Source organism: Lupinus angustifolius, chromosome LG11, assembly GCF_001865875.1.
Source record: "Lupinus angustifolius cultivar Tanjil chromosome LG11, LupAngTanjil_v1.0, whole genome shotgun sequence".
Taxonomy (NCBI): domain Eukaryota; kingdom Viridiplantae; phylum Streptophyta; class Magnoliopsida; order Fabales; family Fabaceae; genus Lupinus; species Lupinus angustifolius.
Window position 1 is genome coordinate 2,956,130 of NC_032019.1, and position 14,145 is coordinate 2,970,274.

General features: G+C 35.8%; 3 protein-coding genes and 1 long non-coding RNA gene across 8 annotated transcripts in view; all 4 read right to left on the reverse strand.

Annotated features, from left to right (window-relative positions):
• LOC109360722 lies at positions 991-3,419 on the reverse strand. Its single transcript, XM_019605790.1, has 2 exons — positions 3,129-3,419; positions 991-2,923 (listed from the first exon to the last, which is right to left on the reverse strand). The coding sequence occupies exon 2, from the start codon at positions 2,884-2,886 to the stop codon at positions 1,189-1,191; it is 1,698 nt and encodes a 565-aa protein (XP_019461335.1). The 5' UTR covers positions 2,887-2,923; positions 3,129-3,419; the 3' UTR covers positions 991-1,188.
• LOC109361387 (U-box domain-containing protein 15) lies at positions 4,168-7,475 on the reverse strand. The gene is given in 4 exon segments (XM_019606887.1): positions 4,168-4,443; positions 4,446-4,574; positions 4,577-5,238; positions 7,084-7,475. Coding segments are annotated over 4 exon segments (1,176 nt in total). The 5' UTR covers positions 7,443-7,475; the 3' UTR covers positions 4,168-4,417.
• LOC109361388 lies at positions 5,454-7,077 on the reverse strand. The gene is made up of 2 exons (XR_002109293.1): positions 6,869-7,077; positions 5,454-6,835 (listed from the first exon to the last, which is right to left on the reverse strand). It is a non-coding gene; the product is annotated as an uncharacterized LOC109361388 (long non-coding RNA).
• Positions 9,368-14,145, reverse strand: part of LOC109360791 (GBF-interacting protein 1-like) — an 8,489-nt gene continuing 3,711 nt past the window's right edge. For 2 of the 5 annotated variants that reach the window (XM_019605916.1, XM_019605913.1), the window contains exons 4-11: positions 13,694-13,820; positions 13,232-13,608; positions 12,956-13,135; positions 12,153-12,537; positions 11,403-11,703; positions 11,158-11,310; positions 10,569-11,060; positions 9,368-10,319 (exon numbers count right to left, since the gene is read on the reverse strand). In XM_019605916.1, coding sequence (XP_019461461.1) covers positions 10,023-10,319; positions 10,569-11,060; positions 11,158-11,310; positions 11,403-11,703; positions 12,153-12,537; positions 12,956-13,135; positions 13,232-13,608; positions 13,694-13,820 — 2,312 coding nt within the window. In that variant the 3' untranslated portion in view covers positions 9,368-10,022. The remainder of the gene's footprint in view (positions 10,320-10,568; positions 11,061-11,157; positions 11,311-11,402; positions 11,704-12,152; positions 12,538-12,955; positions 13,136-13,231; positions 13,609-13,693; positions 13,821-14,145) is intronic. The other 3 variants (XM_019605917.1, XM_019605914.1, XM_019605915.1) reach the window with 3 other exon arrangements.

A 14,145-nucleotide genomic window follows, 5' to 3' on the forward strand; every position in this document is an offset into this window, starting at 1 on the left:
ATATAATTTAATCAAATCAAACTTATTTTAGAAAGAACTACGTAGCCTTGATTTCTCTATTGCAGCCAGAGATACGTAGGAGCAGTTATTTCTTTTCTCTGTCAGGCACACAAAAATAAAAAAAGAATTATTTTCTCTCTCTTTATTTTGTTTAATGATGTGATGGTAAGATTAAATGTTTTGAATAAATATCCACATAACTGATTTAGGTACCGTTTTTTACGACGGGCGGTATGAGGTGCCTAACACCTTCCTCATCCGTAACCGACTTCCGAACTAAATTTCTATTTTGAGTGAACCAACTATATTTTCAAAAATCGGTTTTTCATGTTTTCCCTCTAAAAAACATCGATGGCGACTCCATTGCATTTAATTGCATGTTTCTCATCGCATCCATAAAAAGGGGCAGCGACAACAATCATGCCTTTGTGGTGATTATAAAAGTATGATTTTTGTGAACATCTCACCAGATACATCTTCAATGGGCGAATGAGTTTGTTCTCTTTGATTTGCATCCAGAGTAAATGCTTGTGACATTGGCATTCCTGAGTCATACATCTACAAAGTCCTTTTATTTTTGTAATGGTTTGTATTCTACCATTTAGCTGTGATACAATAATATTCAGCACTTTTAAGTAAAAGCATTTAGTTGCACCTTTTTATTTGACTTTTTAGAGTGATTATGTATTGTAATCTCTAATGTGTTTTGATCTTTCTGGTTTGCTCTCCCACAAATTGGAAAACCCAATTTGATATTAAAAAGGGCTAACTTGACATATGTTTAAAACAGTTCTTCTGCCTAGCCCCATTCAGGGAGGAAAAAGAAGTGTTGTTTTGTTTGTCATAAATGTAAATTTGTTAATTTCTGCGATTCCAGCTTGTGTAAATAGTCCTTTTACTGCATGCATAATATAACGAAACCAAATCCAATACTAAAACTAACATAGCAGACGCCCCAAACAGAAAAGAGGCTATTGTTTCAACCCCGTGAGAAATTAGATATATGGGCTTGAAGCACGAAACAAAGTTCGAAGTAGAAAGTACTCTTACAATACAAATTGATCATTTTCCTCCTTACTGCTAAGACTATAAAGGTTACAAATTCTTAAATTCAACACAAATAACAGCTAAAAGTACACGTGGGTATATTTCAGTGTATCAAACATTGAAATTTCATGTCACAGAAATTTAGTTTGTTGCAACGTTACATGTATTAATACCATCCTTGCAATCACTGGTCAAATCGTTGAAAGTTTCAATCTGCTTTTTACCTCCCAATAACACTTCTGTATCAATGGATGCTCTCATGTAACCATCAAATTCCACCGGAACACCATTATTGAGTTTTGTTGTCTCAGAGTACCATTCACTATTTTCATCCCAAAGATCGCTATACTCGTCAAGGAAATGAGTGGTATACTTATCTTTCAGAGGATCAAAGAAAGATGTATCAGGTTCATTTGTTGCTATGTAGAGGTTCCTTCCTTCGTCTACCTTGTCGCGCAAGGTTGAGAGAAGTGCATCAGGGGAGGTATGTGCATCAAGATTAGGCCAAAGCTCCTTGTTCCTTGCCTTTTCCCCTCTCACAACATGAACAGAATCGTAGTCCCAATTTAACTTTGAAGCTATTGCTGAAACTATATCCATCAACCGTCTTGATTTCCATACCAAATGCCATGGCCTTTGAACAACAGATTCAGTCTCTCCTTCGCAGACTCTATACCAGTAGTTATCAGGTTCAACAGATCCAAACTTTCTCATAATTAAAGAATCCTTCACATCCATAAGTTTCATCGGTGTGACCCTGTAATCTTCCACAATATGTTGATTCATCCCATCTTTTTTTTGCCACCTTTCCCAATCTGCCCAAAACTGTTCCTTGTCCAACACAGATCCCGCCTCCTTTAAATGCTCAAAATCGAAGTAAAACCTGAAATCTTTGCCTTCCTCATCTTGCTTCGATGAGGTGTAAATCGAAGACAGGCATATGCTCAAATCCATAACCAATGTTCGGTTGAGATACTGAGCCTCACCAAGAGCACACAAGAAACTCCACAAGTAGTGATCCATGCTCTTACACCTATCTCCACCACCCACATAGATCAAGTATTTATCATGACTAAAGGAGCTTTCGGATTCAACTACAGGAAGGCTGTCATTAACAACCTCTCCAACTACAGGCAATGAATTCACATTATTGCCTTTTACTTGCTTCTTCTCAAGCCCAGCTTTCTGATGCTTCTTCCTCTTCCTCGCATTCTTACCGGTATGGTATTCCCCTATGCTAACAATACTAAGTGTACAGTTTTCAGACCTATTAATCACAAACCTCCTATAATCCTTATAAAATGCAGCTGACTTCCCTTCCTTGGGCCTAAACCGCCATGCCATATCGCAAGTACTATCACTCGAGCCGGGAACAGGTTTCCCAAACCGGTAAAAATGGATATCCTGAAACTTCTCAATAGTAGCCTTCATCATGGTATGAAACACCTCAGGGTCCTTACAATCAATAGGGCCATTGCTCTCACATTCGGCGGCAGCAGCTTCAACGAAATCGTTCACGACCGAGTTATCAACATCAGTCATGTTAATAACATTGCCAAATATAGTTTCATTGGTAGCCATGAAATCCTCCCCAGTTTTAACAACAGTGTTGTCAGACTTAAAGGTGGCATTGGATTTGGAAGTGAGGAAAGTGGTTATCTTTGATGAAGGGTGGAAAAGAGGATCATCTGGTTCATAAGTTGCAGCCAAAATAGTAAAGACCAAAACCCCAACAACAAACATTGAGAAGCAAACATTCCCAATCATGGCCATTGCATTTTGACCTAAATTCTCCGGTCTGAAATTTCCAGTTCTCGAAAATGCATACCGACCCAACATTTCTATTGATGATTAGATCAACCACAAGATATATATCCTACATAAACATGAAAAAAACAATGATACCCAGTAAACTAAAATGGAATAAAATAGCAACCAGAGTTCAAGCTTGCATTTTTAATTGTTCTATTTTTCAGTAACAGAAAGCAATGAAATTTAAGATCTGTAGCTAACTATTTGAAAGTGAAAGAATACCCATTTATCCAAAATTGCAAGATCTAAACGAAGAATTAGTGACAAACCTGTTGGTGTTGTTATCTAAAAAGATGAGAAATCAAGCACAGTGCACAAGTGCATCACTGAGTAAGACACTATCTTTCTTTTCTCTGACTAAAACACAAAAACTCTTGGGCTATGATGTGCTTCTTGTAAGCTCAAAAAACAGTTGTTGTTTTTAATTAATTAAAAGTTGAAAATAGAAAAATAAAAATATAAAAAAGGAAAGAGAAGAGTGAGAGTGATAGAGGAAGGTGAGAAGTGAGTGGCGTAATGCGCACCCTACGCCGGGGTTGATGGATAATATTTAACTTCTTAATAATGTCATCATGGGAAGGACTAATTTGCTCCATCGTGACAATGCTTATAATACGCTGTCACCGACAATGGACAAAAATGTACTATTTTCAACTCAAGATTCGTAGTTTCTATCATCTACTTACTTTTTTCTTTGAGAAAATAATAATTTTGCCTAGTTATTTTTTCATTTTTTGGACATATTTTTACTACTTTTCAATTTACTGTCTTTAGATCAGTTCATTTTTTCCATATATGTATTTCAAAATAGTTTTTGCTATTTATGTAAAATGATATATCATCCTACAAAATCATTCTACCCATGAAAAAGTGACATAATACTTTATTATTAATGATTGATTTGCAAGTAACATATGTCATTTTCTTATGGGTATGAATATTAGTAGAGGATATATCATTATTCGCCATTTATTACAGTCATGTTCTAGCTAACTTAATAAATGTTTGAGAAGGGTTTGGAGATTGGATCAGATAGTTTTAATTTCCATCATGAGCTAACTTTAATGATCTCTATCTTCTAAGAAAAAAATGTAACATGTCATGTGCAACTCTCTTTTCAGTTTGTACAAAAAAAATCAACTGAAGTATATAATAACTATATCATGTAAACAGGGTATAGACCAATTTGTAATTGGTATTTCATCACTTAAAATATAAGAGTCGTGCAACACAAAAGATTATGTAATCATTTTAAATATATAATATAATTCACCTACTCCACAAAAGAAGCTTTTATAGCTCAATATGAAGGGGATAAAGAAAGAATATAATGGACAGTATCTATCCTCTATTCATGTCATGTCAAGGTATACAATAAAATTATGAGTCATGGCTCATGATGTCAATGGATCAATCAAAGTTAGTTTGGCAAATATCATTACACCAGATATGAAGAGCAGTTTAAACTAGCTTCCAATGGTGATCTAAAACAGAAACTATATATACAGATTTAAAACTAAATGGTCCACATTCACTTGTTGAGCAAAAAGGTATAACATCAAGTGGAGGGAATCACAGGAGTCAAGATGTAGCACTATGTTGAATGCAGTTCATGCTATGTTCCATACTCCTTTGAACCATACCATGCAATAACCTTTTGGCAGTTTCAGCAGCATTATCTATTCCATCTACCCGTTCAGCGATGTCTTTAGCTATTTCTCAAAAACTGAGTTGGTTATTCTTTTTTGTGGTGGAGAATCTCTGAGCAAATCCAGAAGCCTGCGGGCTCGATTTTGAGCTTCAACTGTGCCATCCACTGTCAGTCGTAATAGACCCGGGATTGCTCCTTCTTTAAGAATCAGTTCCCGGTATTTGTCGCGGCAGCTTAGGCATAAGGATAGCAAAGTTCCAACAGCATGCTCAGTGCTAACGAGTGATCCATCTTCAACTGTCTCTACTAAGGTTAAGATTCCACCATCTGCAACTGTGATATTGATTCGTCCCTCTTCAGAGTTGGAAAGGATTTCGAGTAGTGATGTAGCTTTTTCTGCAAACTTGGAATACTTCTTGCACTCTTTGAGGAGATTGATAAGAGGGGAAACAGCACTAGCATCAAGAAGTTCAGTGGAATTCTCTATGCTGGTGGAAAGATTATGGAGGGCTGTAACAGCATCAACTTTGCCTTGAACACTTCCAGAGTTGAGAATCTGAACAAGGAGAGGTGCAGCTCCAGAAGCAGCAATAATAGGCTTGTTGAGTTCAGCAGCTGAGAGTGTCAAGATTGCCGCTGTTGCTAATTCCTTTATACTGCTATTTTGCCTCTTGAGAAGCTCCACCAGAGGAGGAACAGCACCAGCTGTCACTATCTTGACCTTGTTTCTAAAAAATATGAACTCCAAAATGTCAAAAAAAGAGCTAAATGAAATCAAAACATGACTCATAAAAGATAAGTGAAGACTGAAGAGAAGGAACCATAGCATAAAATCACAAAGTAATAAGAACAAAGAGAGTAGTGAGACATGTCTAAATAAAGTGCAGAGTGCTTCAACCTCATTTAGCAATCATAATGTATCCAGTAAACATGCATTTTGCTAGAGTTGAAATAGGAGGGAAATACAGACAGACACACAGCAAAAATGTCTTCCTTTAGTCATCAATAAATCAGGAAACTTGGTAATCAAAGATACGTAGAAGCACTGATATAGTTATATTGATGATCATACATTCAGACTGGATCTATTATTGACAATTGGTTCTCAATCATCAATGCAGTATCACTGTAAAATCAACATCCAATTCATATTAAGAAAGTTTCTGAATAGTCATGAAAGAGATTAACGACACTAGAACCTTCAGTTTAAAAGGCCAATTGAGAAAGTACTCATACTCCGACACAAGAATGAGACTCAAGTGCAATATCAATAATGACCCAAACATTTAGTATCAATCAATTGCACCCTAAAACAAGAACCCTGGATCTCATTTTTCTTACTAACAAAGGGTAGTCATTAAAAATTCATTAACCAAATCATGAAGGGAATGAAAAAAAATGATTAATGGGCAGATGTATTGCACTACATCAAATTTTATGTTCACTAATTGTTTGTCAAAAAACAAAACGGAGGGACAACAAATAAAGACTACCGAGTGGTTATTTCATATGCCTTGTTTCAATGACATGCAAATTAAGTAATTTTAGCTTCTACATTTCCAGCACTCTACATTAGGAGAGTAAGTTGTGTTTTTAATAAGACTTCACGCAACTTTTGAGCTCAGGTCATCAAAATCAACCACAGGAAACATAAGATGCAAGGTATATTGAAGTCTCAAACAACCCCTTGAGATTTTGGGTTGGATGTGATCCCCAGACTAATTGTGTGGTTCTCACTTAGCTTGTTCATGGAGATTGTCCCCCGTGTGTTTGGCTCCCCTAATTTCCCAACAAATTGCTCAGCTAATTTTTTCTCTTTCTTTTAATAATCAACCCCCTTATTACTAACAAACCAAACATAACCTTGTAAGTAATCTATCTACATGGCGAGTATCCCTCCATGATTCTACATCATAAATGTTGGTTCATCAAGGACATAACTGTAGGTGGGAAGATGTGGATTAACAACAAAATTTTCCATGTAATTTATCGAAGGTTTTGTTTGGTATCCACTTAACAATCAACGAATTATTAAGCAACTTTTATGGGGTGTTTGTTAGAAGGAATGTTTTTTAGCACATTCTTGGGAATGTGATGCCATGAATGTGGACTCAAGTCTCATACCTTGCAATTGGATCCTAACGAAACATTACTCTCAGGAATTGTTTTCCTTCCTTTCACTCTCTAACCAAACATAACTCCTTTGATTGAAGTTTACCTTACCACATTAAGATTTCACCCTCTATTCCCCTCAAAATGAACATGTAGCTTAAATGTATAATAATGTATTACTAAGGTTATCAATCCTCACAAACTACTTACATCCTATTTCCCGTTAGCTTGCAAACATGGTGAGACATATCGCTGCTAAAAATAGTAACACAAAATTAATGCATAGTTCATCCTCAAAACAACAGCAGAGATAAAAACTTAAGTGAAAACAACCAAACCCGATAATTAAATCAGATTCCCAACAAAACCCATTAATTTTATCAAAACCCCATTTCAGAGTCAACATAAAGCAATCATCTTGATGCATGAAATGATGAAAGAAATAAATTTTAGAGTACTACCGTTCATTACGAACAGCGAGGTTGAGAAGGGCAAGGAGGGAAGATTGACGAGCATCAAGGTTGGAAGAAGAGAGCATAAAAACAAGGGGTTGAATAACACCAGAAGCACCAAACTTGGAGCGGGTTTTAGCAGAAGAAGGTGATTTTCGAATAAGTTTTCTGATTTCTCTGGCAGCTTCTATTTTGGTGCTGAGGTTTGCATTGATGAGTTTCTCTGATAATTGCAGAATCTGAAACCCCTGATTGTTCCATCTTGAAGAAGACTCTACAAATAATGAACCTTCTTCTTCTTCTTCTTCTTCATGATGATGTTGTTGTTGTTGTTCCTCTTTTGGTTTTGCTCTCTCTCCCTCACCCATCTCTGTCTAACACACCAGACAGCTTCTATTCCCCTTTGATACATAGATACTTCTATTTTTAAAACATAAATTTTTGGATAATTTGTAGGTCCAACTTAATTTACTTTTATAGGTAAATAACTTTCCTCCAATTTTATTTATTGTGTTCCAACATATAGCATGTGAAAAAATATTTGTTTTTAAATTTTTGATTTAGAATATCTAACCTTTTTGGAAAACCCTTAATGAGTAATATCTTAATTTAAGAGTGGATTGATATTTGAAATACATACAAGATAGTATTTCAATGTGAACAATCCCATGTTGATTATGATACATGTTTGATTTCCTTTAAGCAAGGTCTTGGGTTCGAGTCTTATGGATAGAAAAAATATTCGCTGGAGAATTAGCACAATATACCTATAAATATTTCCGACTCAATATGATTCCCTTAAGTGGAAAACCAAAAAAAACCTCATGTCCATAAAATTTGTCCAATGATAGAGATGGACATTGGGTATATTTAATCTTCTTTTCAGTTTCTTGTTTTCCTCCAACTTTTGAGTAGGAAACCTCAACAAGGATAAATGGAATTGTTGATGGCGATTTGAAGATCAATCAATGAATTTGTGGTTCATAACTCTTTCCCTTTCCCTAACATTTATTGTTGATTTTTATGAGTAATTTATTTGTTGGGTTATTCAAGACACTTTAATGAACTAACTTAGCATCCCAAGTTAATTTTCTAAAAACTTGTTATTGATTTTTCTTTTTCATCCAATCACCTTTTTGGTATGATTTTAATTAATGGTTTATTTCATATGGATTTGATTTTAGATGAAAATCATATTAAGAATTTTTTGTTGACCTTTTAAAACTCGAACATAACCTTCCATGTCAATCTATACCTATTTTAAGGAGGTTGATCGTTATATGAGAAGAAGAATCAATTCAAGTTCTTTTTAACTTATATATAAATATAATTAAATTACTCTATTCTATGTCACATAATAAACATATTTTTTGTTACCAAGCATGACAAACCTAATTATAAGTTAGAAAAAAGTAGCAATATAGATTTAAATTAAAGGGAATTTGACACCTAAAAGTTACACAATTAATCTGAAAATATTAATAAAATCGGAGAACAAAAATATTAGTTTTACTTATTTTGTATTTGGAATTTAAATTGTTAATCATTATTTTTAATATCACCATATCATGTAGTGTTTTTCTAATGTGTACTCTAAGATACTAAAATACATGAATAAGTAAACTCACGAAAGAAATTAAAATTATCACATTTGAAGATATTAAACAAACAGATTTTCTATGTAATTTTACCTTTTTAAACATTTGTCTCCAGAGCATGGATTAGAAAAATTATATGATGTATTATGAAAAGGACCGGGTTAATGTATGCTCAAGCCTCAAAGGACATTGTTTAACAAATCTAAAAAAAAAGAAACTAAGTCTAACATTTTCAATACCTTCAAAACATCATTTTTCAACATAAACTTTATATTTTTTCCTTAAACAATGCTATTAATGCAATTGTTAACCTTCCTAATTCCAAAATAACCTATATTAGGAAAAGGCTGCTACAATTATACACTAACTATTATATAAAATTTAATTATTAAATATTTTATTGACAAATCATAAATTTATAACATATGGAATGATATAAATTATGAAATAAAAGACTTGTTCCCTTAAAAAAATGTGGGCATATTTGATAAATTTGTTTTAAATATATCTTGATTCACATTGGAGTTAGTAAAGTTATTAGATAATACCAAATGTCACATGTAAATCACTATATATTACAATAACTTACACAGTTACAATTATCAACTATTATTTCAATAAGGTAGTTTGTGCCAACAAGAATCAAGCATGATCAGCTTCCATTTTGTTGATTTTAAGCATATCAGCCTAACCAATAATCAAAGTCATTCTTACAGGTTTGATTCAATTACAAAATATAAATACACATTTTCTCAGACAATAGGATTGAGAATCAAAACATTTCCTAGTCTTAAACCACACTTTCCTATTAACCATGACAAAACAATATAGATGTGATGGTCATCTGAAACAATTGATACAGTTTTCCCATAGCAACATAATAGCTTTGTAATAATTTTCTTGCTATCAAAATTCACTTTACAGGTAAGACAAGAGGCAACATAAAAGCTCTCCCCAACAAACTAAACCTTTCTCACAACCTAACAATACTCTTAATAGAGTTCAAGGACCTTAACAAAAGAGGGAGGGAAAAAAGCTTGGGGCTATGAAAAGGGATTAATTGTAACACAAAATAGCAGGAGCAAAGAAAAGATAAGGCCTGCATATGTTTCTAACTTGTCTAACTTTAATGGTCAACATCTGTTACAGGTGTCCTACCTTCCATACCCTCAACTTAAGCAATCAGATGATCCTATTGTCAAATTTCCAGTTTCTTACACTCAAATGCAGCCAATTGCTATGTTGTCTACATGGAACTCCAACCATATTTTGGAGTTTCCCAAAAAAAATCACCAGATAGAACTCGAATACTCGAATATCTAGTTTAGCAGTCAGGAAGATATTGCAGCCTCAGTAACTGCCCGACCAATTGATTTGTGCATGCTGAGGTTGCTGATAAATATTGCCTCCAGGTCCTACCATTTCAACTGATCCAGCCATTGTCTGGGATTGATGTAGCAGTGGATGAACTGTTGCAGCTGTCACTGCTTGTGGAGGGTGATAGATGCTGGCAAAGGTGCCGTGGCCAGCCTGAGCTGGGTTAAAAGACGCATGCTGAGCCTGAGGTGGAATGTTGTAGTATGAAGTAGTTGGTAAACTGGAAATGTCTTGGCCAGGTGCAGTCACCCACACTGGTGAACCTTCATTCTGCAGTGGAAATACGAAACATAATTATCATCAAATGTAGGTGATAGTTCTGATAACTAAAATATAAACACAAGAAAAGCAGCAAATTTCGCGGCACATGTTTTTCGTAACTATATTGCAGGAGATGGGGATAAACTTGCAAAACTTAATTGAACTTCTAAACATGAAGGTTCTTTCATAGGAAATTCAAACATTAAAATTCTTGGACAAATTACTAAATCGAAGTTGCTGAAGTCAGAAGGAGCGAACCTGTTGTCCACTGATGTATACATTATTTTCCTTAAACTGGGAGGAACCAAGATCCTCGTTAGAGGTTGAATTCCCCGCAGGTGATGCAGAACTATGATTATAACCGGCTGGAGGGGAGCCATATGCTCCATAGGTACTTGCCATTACAAGGTGAGTTGGGTTTGCTGCATTAGTTCCAGGTTTAAATTGTGGAAGAGGATATTTCATCCCTGGAGCAGCCACAACTGCAGGAGGTGGATAGACAGTGCTAGTCTGAGGCTGTTGAGGAAATGCACCATTACCCATAAACTGGTGCATTGCTGGAGGTGGGACGTAAAATGGGGGAAAATAGTGACCATAGTGAATGTAGTTAGGAGCGTAATGGGAAATGTGAACCCCACTCGGTGTTCGGAAGACAGGAACAGGCTGCTGAGTAACAGCTATTGAGCTTTGCATCAGCCCAGCTGCTTGAGTCACAAGTGGTGTTGGACCTGCTGTGGACAACAAACCTCCCTGCATATAAACATAAAATGGCATTAAGTTTTTCAAAAAATCATGCCTTGGTGCATCAATCAGAATTAGTTTAAATAGCATTAATATCAGCTCAAACCTCTTGAGGAGACTGAGAATTTGGGGCAGCCAGCAATGTCACATTGTCATGGTACTTAGCAGCAGGAGAAAAAGGAGAAATACGACCATCACTGTCAGTGCCTGAGCGATAGAACGGGGCATAATAACTAGCTGGATCAAATGGTTGATGGACCTATATCAAGATAACAATCAAACTTAAATCTGTATGTGACAAAGATGCATGCTAAACTAGGCAACAAAATTTATATAGGTGGCAGGACTCACAACAAAGCTTGGAAGGCGAGAAATATCACGTGTTTGAGTCTCGGAACTGTCAAATGGTGTAGCCTGATTACCCAAGATTGGGGGCACATAACCATAACTGTAGTTTGGAGAAGTATGCACTTCTGAGTACTGATGACCTTCATATGGAAAAGCAGTGTCTTGCTTGGACTCATTATACTCCTGAATAGCACTAGATGACCCATCAACCTCACTTGATGATAAATTCTCAGGTACATTAGCGGGTGATTGTGGATGGTCAGGATGATCACCCATCTCAGAAGTAACTGCAGTGTTTTGACTGCTGAAGTAAAAGACATAATGAGTTAGAAGGACAGATGAAAAATTAAAGGAAATTAAGTTCTAATGTTTTCCACAATAACACAGGTATACAACACAGCAGATATGTAGCTGGAGATGCAAATAGAAAGCACAAGATACTTGTTGCATCAAAATTACGAATTTTCTTTAGGCTGGTCACTTGTAGGCACACCATCATTATCCAGGACAAACATTCATTTCTCATGATTTAGAAAAATTAAGCCTAGACAATGATAGGCTAGTTATATAAACTAGTCATACCACATGAATCACCAGCTGAGAAGGTATTAAAAGTGTTTGTTCTCTCCATTAAAATAGTATAAGTACTTCTATAGTTTTATGTTATCTTCTTTCTACACTTTAATAGAATTCGTCAAAATTGGTTTCTAAAGACAAACTACCCTTTCAAAGCACATAATTTAAGATTACAACCTTGAGGCCTGCTCCTCCACAGTTTCTTCAATAGACTGAGATGTCTCAGAAATTGGCATAGAACTCTTTTCACTCTCTGGGCCATTAACATAGCTTGAATTAACTCCAAAAGTGACCCCTAAACTTCCAAAGCTAAACTTGTTCTTCTCAGAATCGGGCACAAATATATGATTTGGAAGTATGACATGTTGACGCTGATTAAGATTTAAATCCTCAAGCTTCCTCTGCAGTTTTGAACTATTTTCTTGGGAGTCAAGGGCACTAGAAGCAGACTGTAACTGCCCAGATACTTCAGCAGAAGCAGAAGAAGCTGATGCACTAGCTGGTTCAGAACCCTGATTAATTGTACTTGTTTGCTTTGGTTTCCACTCCTTATTAGAACCTGCTGTTGGAAACAGAAACAAATTGTAAATCTCTTAGGTCTTGCCGATCAAATCTTCCCATGACATATGGCTTAGCAAGAAAACTACGACCTTACATGAAAGAAGAAATCCATTCATTAAGTCAGAACGAAGACAATTACAAGGAAATTGGAGGACAGGGGACCCTTTGTTCATAAAAAATGAGAAAATAAAACCATATGCCAAGTCGAAAAGGGAAAATATTAGGACATGAAAGCTGCCCAATCCCTCTGCATATATAAGTTTGACATGTCTTGATTCACACAATTCTTATTACTGAAAAGAACGTGCTTGTGTATACTTAGTTTGACAAAAGGGGTGCAAGGTGATAAGAAACATTAAATGATAGGGACTATGCAGGAGGCAACAGTTTTCTCGTTCAACTGCAGAGATATATACTACCTTTCTGAGCCCCAATTGATTGTTGTGACCGGCTACCATAATTAGAGGACGGTCGACTAGCTGTAGAGCTCCCATGAGTTACTGCTGATGAGGATGGCATCTCAGTATGGTTATTCTTCGCCACGACCTGGGATTTATATTGAATCTTTCCTTGCACAGAAGAGCTACCACTCTCAGAAGCTGGCATACAGTTGTGGAGAAAATTCTTCGTCATTACATTGAAAACTTTAAAACCCAAAAAAATTATGAAAACAAGAAAACATCAAATAACCTAACCAGGAGTTAATTTGTTCTCGGCAGATCTAACAGCATTTAATTCAAGAAGGTTTCCCACTTCACGTTTTATTGCACCAACAGAACCAGCATTCCTTAAATCATTAGATGGAACCAGTATTGGATCTGAGGAAGAGAAATTGACAGCTGATGAAGATGCAGGTGCCGACCCTGGGTGGTTACTGGAGGAAGGCCTTGATTCACTTCCAGAACCAACTGTTGCACTTTTATTTGAACAATCAGAAAGCAAAGCACTTCCCAAATTATTATTAGCACCAGAAGATGGACCCATTCTGTTTCCACTTCCAGAAAATGAAGGGGAAGGACTAACGCCGCCAATAGTTCCAGAAGCTACAATTGTAGGACCATTGGCTGCAGAGCTGAAAAAACATGTAAATATTTAGATAGTTAGTAGAGGATATCAATGTAAGTTACTAAAACAAGATAAATTAATTAAATGTTCACCTTGCTCCGGAAGTTTTTTCTTTAGATATTGTCTCTTGAGAAGCTGACAATGATGGTGCAACCTTCTCATTGACTTGATGAGCTCCATTGTCTTTTCTTGTACCAGAGTTCTTGCTACTGCTAGCACCTAAGAGATGGTCAAAAAGATAAAAAAATAATTTAGGTGCTCTAACTGGCCAACCGCCCAACATAATATCTAAATTTGAGTAACAATGAATTTGACTCTTTGAGTAGTAATTAAGATTGGCAATGTAGCTACAGCTATTGAAAAATGCAGCAACCATCACTACTTTTCATCTAACATAAAGGGGTAGGTAACAACTTCCAAGACATTTTGCAAAAAACAATATTTAAAAACAAAAGGTGATACAAAACAACCAAATGAAAGCACCGGATTTAACAAAGCAGGAAACTATCGAGAAAAGAAGGGGGATTATCTAAGAATACAGGGG

What these genes read in the sequence shown, in the direction of transcription:
- LOC109360722 (XM_019605790.1), bottom strand. Translation starts at nt 2,886, where the DNA reads ATGTTGGGTCGGTATGCATTTTCGAGAACTGGAAATTTCAGACCGGAG.